The 7,503-nt window shown below is 37.5% G+C and overlaps 1 protein-coding gene across 1 annotated transcript in view; it reads left to right on the plus strand.

Annotated features, from left to right (window-relative positions):
• PAPSS1 (3'-phosphoadenosine 5'-phosphosulfate synthase 1) overlaps positions 1-7,094 on the plus strand; it is a 64,425-nt gene extending 57,331 nt beyond the window's left edge. The window contains exon 12 of the mRNA XM_042469357.1: positions 6,364-7,094. Coding sequence (XP_042325291.1) covers positions 6,364-6,502 — 139 coding nt within the window. The 3' untranslated portion in view covers positions 6,503-7,094. The remainder of the gene's footprint in view (positions 1-6,363) is intronic.
• Positions 7,095-7,503: the final 409 nt, after the last annotated feature.

Raw genomic sequence — 7,503 nt, forward strand, 5'->3', positions numbered from 1 at the left:
AACACTGTTGAGTAAAATCTTCCAAATGGTTCTCAGTTAATTAGGCTGTAGAAGTGTGTTTATTTGTGAAAGGAGTACCTTCGGAGCTGTGCTTTAAATCCCCCTTCAAACAAAGTGTCTTTCAGCTGCCCTTTCACACACCACTTGGCATGGAGGATGTAAGATTTTAATTAGGCTTCTTCTCTTTTCCTTTTAATCAAGTCAGAACAGAACAAATTTATAGGCTTTTATTGTACTGTCTTCTTGCCAGGTAGCAGGTAATACACAGATTTTCTACATAAATATGGGCAATTTTTTTTATTAAATGAACATTTTATTGCTAGTAGAAATACTAACCCTGCCTAGGCATTCTACCACTCCTATGGTTAGAATTGTGTGAGGAGGGAACAGAGACAAATTGCCTGGTCATATTCTTTTTGCTTGGTCATTGGAAAGTGAATGGCTAAATGTGTTTGGGTTTATCATACAATTTTGAATGGTGCGTGGTGTTGGGTGATGGATCTCGTCCCAACTTCAGTACCTATGTGATTTTTTCCCCCTGCTCTGCACCTTGTAAGTTTCAAAATATGTGTAATCTCTGCCCCCTCCAAAAAAAATTCTGAGGTATTACTTATTTATTTTTCTATTGTGTGCCTCCTCTCTCCCAAAGGGGAATTCAAGGTGGCTCCCAGACACAATAATTAAAAAAAAACCTTCATAATAAAAATTTTATTCAAACCAGCTCATTTCTGGTTTTTTGTTAAATGTGGTATTTTGTCAAATGTTCTAGACAAAACAATCTACGACGATTGAACTTTCAAAAAGTACACTGGGACTGCTACAGAAGTACTAAAAATATTAATTGTAATGAAAATCTGCCACAAAAAACAGAAAGCTTTGGCCATTCATCATAATGGTTATGATGAAAGACCATCTGCTTCACTTGGCCATTAAAAAAAAATTGCATGCATCTGACCATGCGGGGCGTGTAATGCTACAGAGCATGACTTGGCAAGTCAACCATATTGTTTGGGTAGTATACAGAGGAATATGGGATTTTCCGCCCAGTTGGAAGACTATTGTAAAAGTTAGCCATGGGGTGCCATTAAAAATGGAAATGTATCTTGTAAAAGACACTCAAGAAGTCTTTTTGGTAAAGTTAATAAATCTGAGTCTTGACAGAACATGTTCCCTCATCCTCATAGAAGTTTTATGTAGCAGTAGTAATTACATTTTCTGTCTTGAATGCCTTAGGAATATTGATGGCCACAGATACTGTAGAAGAATTGGCCAACACATGTTTGCTTCCTGTTTGATCTCTGCAGCTTAATGGGAAAGGCTCTCATCTCAGCCCGAGAGCACATGTTCTCTATACAGAAAATATATTTTCACTTCCATTTCAGTTTCACATCCATTTAAAAGGGCCAGGTAGCAGGTGATGGGAAAGATCTCAGTTTGGCAAAGTTCCTTTTTTGAGCTGTAGTTGTCAGAACACATCTTCCGCTGCTGCCTGTGAGAGACTTAGAGATGTGCTTCAAAAAAAATATCTAAACTCTGGTCTCAGACTTTGCCAGACTACTGTGCATTGGGGTAGATAACAGAGTGATATGTCAATTGGTCTTAACCTGTCCTAAGATGTTGTGTTGTACTTCTGTTTGACATGTTGCTTTTCACTAATTTAGTTGGAGTGGGGCATTCCTTCTGTAACCTGCATTTTTGATGCTTCATTGTGCTTCTGGTACTCTACCAAGTTAGATCAGTCATCTGTCATGATGATCTGCAGTGCCTCAAACTGGTGTTGGGAAAAGTTACCTGACCAGTCATATTGACTGGAGGCTCTGAAAACTGTAATGCAAAAAGGTAACTTCCCCAACATCTCTCTGATGGAGGGCAACTGGCAAGTTAGAATGGCCACTATTAAGGTCAGGGATGATGGAATTCAAGGTTTAAAGCCACCTTGAGGTCTAATAGTGCCCCACCTCTGTGCTAGATAAACCATTGTTAGAACCAGTTAGACTCAGTATAAAGCAGTTTCTGATGTTCTTCTGGCAAATGTTGATGGCTTAGCTATAACTTTTATAACATCTCACATAGTATGTCTTGATCAAGGTGCTTCACATATTCAATTTCATGTCCTTGAGTGATAAGCACATATGCAAGTCATCTGAAAGAAATTACCAACTGGAGTTGATCCAGTACATGTTATTAAGTGTTTGGGTTCTTGGGTTCCACAGATACCTTCACATTTCAGGATGAAAAGCTAGTTTATCATCCAGCTGTATATGGGGCAGACTTACAAATACAAATATTTTGGTTTAGATTGGATAGTGATCTAATCCCCAAAGCATTAAGCATATTATACCACTTGTCTCTGCAAGGATATGCATTGTTGAAATGTCCCAAGAATCAAAGAACTCAATACAAACCATTCAGATTCTTACTTTAAAAGTGTAGTATTTTACATATAAAATGTAAAATTTGCAGTTAGTTAGTTGAAAACAAGAGCTGCTTTGGATTTTCATTTTTGTGTGAATATCACAGAAAATCAGTGTCTATCTACCACGGTGGACTCTAGCAGACTACCACAGTCTGACTTTTTTCTTTATGCTGAAGATAAACATTCTAAAAATTGTCTGCACTTGTGATGTAAGTTTGGAAACATGCTTGTCTTCAGGTACTCTAACAGTACAGATTAGCCATAGTTACTGTTGATGTTTAGAAATATTTGATAGAAAAGTATCTTCTACTGCTTTATTTGTTCCTAGTTTATGTGGGCAATATCCTTAATTTACATTGCTGAATCTTCTTTCAGATACTTTCTCCCCATTGCACACTGTAGCCGATTATCCAGATGAAAATATATTTTAAATATCAGACTAAGTGAAACAGTGTAAAACAAGCTGTTCCTTATTAACAGTATATAGATATCTTTTTGGCTGTTCACTCTTTTTTTATTCTGGCCCTTTATTATTAAAATAATACTTTATATTTTAGGGTTTGCATTAATACACAATGGGTAGCCTTTTTCTTCTTTTCCCAAATCAAGCTTTTTACAATTCTGACTCATAGAACTAATGCATGTCCACAGTAACTGAACATACTTTTTCAGTCTGGCTGACTTTCTTCAGACTGTTATTCCCTATTTTACACACACACACATAGAGAGAGACAGAAACAGAGATTAGAACATGCAAGACAAGATAAAAACACTTGAGTGCTTGGAACTATATGAGATCGTACAGTGGCATATTGGAAGCCTGTGGAATGTTATAGAGAAAATTGGTGGGATGCTGGTAGTCATGGGTCTAAACTCTCTAGAACAGAAATGAGTAAAATAAAAACATGGGGTTACCGGTAGCTATTTTTGGTACTGCATGCAGTTCTCGGATGGTCCCTCTGGACCTGCCTCTATTGCTTACTTCTACTCTAGAAAGCACAGAGAGTTCACTCTGCAGCCCAAAGAGTAGCAGTGCCAATAAAATATACTGCATATACCTGACTATAAGTCAACATCATGTATAAGTCGAGGGCAAGTTTTGGGGAAAAAATTATGCATTTTGATATGACCTGAGGATAAGTCGAGGGTAAAACCTAGGGGCGTGTAGCACAGGATCTAAAGGATGAAGCTATGGAAAACAATGCCAAAGAACTTTTAAAAATCCCAGCAGGTATAACTGCGCCCATTCTAAAAGATGGATGGATTAGAGAATAGAGAGGGTGCTTTCAGGACAGATTATGCTCTTATCTTTCATAGAGATGTCTCTTTTTTAAAGATAAAAGTTAAAGTACAGCACTTACCTTGACCCATGGATAAATCGACCCAGATTTTTGGGATCAATTTTTTGACTAAATTTCTAGACTTATACATGAGTATATACAGTAAAGTGGAGGTGCACCCATTCCCCCACGAAGTGAAATGGATAAGAAATGCCAGAACTGAAAAGTAAGCTTAGCACGTGACGTATACAGTTGATTCCTTTAACAGAAGTCTGAGAAACCAGGGAGGTAGCCAGAAGTGTTTAAATAATGGCCATGCTTTAACAGAAGGGAAGTTCTAAAGCATCTAATGAAGAATGGGGGAAAAAAAATCAGCAGTGGATTAGAGTTATGGTCTCAAAAGATGAAAACAAGACTGAAATGAGATCCACATTATTTATTGTAATGTGTTTATTTAGACCGTGTTTAGTCCACTTTCTACTGCTGATTTTGAAAACACCATACAAAACTTTAAATGCTATAAAGACATGGTACATAAAAAACAAACAAAAAGCCAGAATTACACATTGAAAATTAACTACAGATTAAAAGCAGCACAGGGGGAAAATGTTGCCCAACATGGGGTAAAACAGGAGGTGAAGAGACAATAGACAGGAAGCCATGTGAGCTTCCAGGGTGGGTGGTGGTGGAAGAGGACAGCATTCCAGAGCTTTGGACCCACAACAAAGAAGAGCCTGTATTGCAGGGATATGTGTTATTCCAGGATACCAGATTCCATGTGGAGTGCAATGTTTTGTGGAACTTCATTGTGTGGTCTTCTGCAGGGTTCACACAGGACAAATCACCCACTAGAATTAATAGGACCAGGATCATTAAGGTCTGAGGTAGGTAAAGTATAAGCCCTACAGATATTGTGGGATTGCAATTTCCATCATCCCTGTTCAGCATGATCAGTTGTGATGGGTGATGGGATTTGCAGTGCAGCAACATCTGGGGGTCTGCATTTTGGCTACCCCTGATTTAGCTCTTTAAAGGTGAAACTAACCTTGAATTGTGCCCAGAAATGAATTGAGAGTCCAAATAGGTGAAATGGTTCAAAAGAGGTGAAACGTGAACATGGTAACTCAATTCTGATATCAGTGAAACAGTTAACAGCTAAAAATTTCTAGCCACTGTTGATGGCAACACTATGTGCTGTTCGATCAGAGAATTAAAACAACCCAGTCTAAAATTGTGTACAAGATAACTTCACTGGACATTTCCATTTCTTCATATCCAGAAAATTGAATAAAAAGTTATCCTGCTAATTTGTTTTGTATACCATAGGAAGACTGCAGTTCTTTATTTGCTAAGTGTAGTTTAAGATGAAGCCAAACAAATATTGTGCATACATTTGGCTTCCATTTTTCACATTCCCAGAACTATAACCAACTGAGATCAGCATTTGGCTTGCATTTCAAACCAAGATAGAATGAGGAAGAGAGAGGTGCTGTAAACTGAATAAATAAAGTAGAAACATTGCATTTATTGTTGCATTAACTACGATTCCTTCAATGTACTCAAGGATTCTTGTCTGTTTGCCTCCCTGCTCTTGGGGGGGCACGTATTTTAAATTTTGCTTTAATAAAATTCAGTTCATGTATGTATCTCATAGGCATCTGGATTTCTGATTTTATGTTTGTCTGACAGCTTGAAAATGGTCTTGTTTTTGATCAAATGGAAATGTTTGACCTTATAGGAAAACAAAATGTATTTATTGTTTTCTTTAAACCAAGAACTGTCTTGGTGAACATGACCAAGGCTCTACCTAAGCCTGCATCTGCACTACAAAAATAATTCAGTTTGACATCATGGTGAAATTCTTGGATTTGTGGTTTGTTGTGGCACAAGAACTCTGACAGAGAAGGCTAAATATCTCACAAAACTAAAATATCCCAGAATTCCATAGCACTGAGCTATAACAGTTGAAGTGGTGTCACTGGATTATTTCTGCAGTGTGGATGAAGTTTATATCTTCCATAGTGGCTGGCTAGCTGGCTGGATGCTTCTCGAGAATCTCCCAAGACCGAGATAATGTCCATTCTTTATTTATCCCAAACACCAGTACTTCCAAGCAGCCAGTAACATTGACAGCTGTTACTATATCCTTGCAGCAGTGAAGTCAATGAAGTCTACAGGAACATATGGTTAAACTGATGTCAACACTGAATTTTGTTCTCTGAGCACTGGTCTTTATGTTAGCAAAAACAGTACCATCAGCACTTGAGAGGGAAGGTTTCACTATGAGAAAGCAGAGATCTGGAGAAGTGGACACTCCACCTATCCTCACCATTTAAACATGGATTCTGCAAGCTCATTAGTGAAGGAATGCAAACTACGGGGATAAAAACTGGCGGCAAGGGTAAAGTATTTTGCAGAAGGGCATGACTGCGTAGCTGGAACCTTGTTCTGAAACACACCAGTCTGCAACAGTTTGTTGCAGTTCCTGACTGTGCATATGATTTGTCTGTAAATGTATGCTTACATGTGCTGTACGGAGACAATTTACAGTCTATATTCTTTGGTAGAAACTCTTCTGGTCCAGAGTGTTACATTTTAAGATACAAATGAAGTTTTCATTAAAGCTGTTGAATCGTTATCCTGACACGCCTGGTTTTTTTTTTTCAGCCATGAAGATTTTGAATTCATTTCAGGAACTCGCATGCGCAAATTGGCGCGAGAAGGACAAAATCCTCCTGAAGGCTTCATGGCTCCTAAGGCATGGACTGTGCTGACAGAGTATTACAAATCCTTGGAAAAAGCTTAGGCTGCTTATTAATTGCAGATCAACCTTTGACGCTTGATTTATTAGCAAGAAGAGGGACCACACAGTCACCGTTTGGCACTGCTTTCTTGTAGTGTCTGTCGGGAAGTTTTTCCTTTAAAAAAAATCCAGACCTTTTTCTCCTTAACTTAGCATCATTTTTCTGCTTCTCTTACTTATGGGATCTGTTACATATTGGCACCTAACAAATGGCTGCTTTTAATGTCTTCTCTTTTATTATGGTTAATATTCTTGTGGAAAGGTTGTTTTTTTTAAAATCTTATCCTTTTTTAATATTATTTTTTATGCCTCTGTGCCCTTCAGTTCTCAGTGCTGCTGCATCTTTTTCTTTTCTTCCTTTTATATTATTTAATGTAGCTTGTGTTTTTGTTCTGTTTTTTGTTTTTCATAGTTTGAAGGATAGATATTGCAATCTGATATATGGGCTAAAATAGGTGCTAAATTTAATCAAAATCAAATAACTTTTTAGAATAATCCACTTCTACTTTTCTGTCAATAGTCTTTGAAGTTCTTGTATGGAATCTCTAAAATATGCTTCAGTGTACTGCAAATTAAACTTACTTTATTGAATGTGTCTTTTGTTTGTATAGTCCTTTGTAATAGCATAAAGAGCTCTGAAAAATACAACAAAACTGTGCTTTTTCTTTTCTTTTACCAATTCTCAAGAATTATAACATTTTTTTCACATGGTTGTTGTCCCTTTTTAAACATTTGATTTTTGTTATGGAAAAATCCTCTTGTTCTCCAACCTCACTTCTTGACATAGGTCTTAAATGCACTGCAGAAACAACCCAGTTTGTCACTGTTTTAGCTGCTCTGGCTCAGTGCTAGGGAATCCTGGGAATTGTAGTTTATTTGTGGCTCTGACAGAGAGGGCTAAATGTCTCACAAAACTACAGTTCTCAGAATTCCCTAGGACTGAGCCAGGGCAGTTAAAGCAATCTCAGACTGGATTATTTCTTCAATGTGTTTTGGACCATGAT

This window comes from Sceloporus undulatus, chromosome 5 (genome assembly GCF_019175285.1).
Source record: "Sceloporus undulatus isolate JIND9_A2432 ecotype Alabama chromosome 5, SceUnd_v1.1, whole genome shotgun sequence".
NCBI classification, from domain to species: domain Eukaryota; kingdom Metazoa; phylum Chordata; class Lepidosauria; order Squamata; family Phrynosomatidae; genus Sceloporus; species Sceloporus undulatus.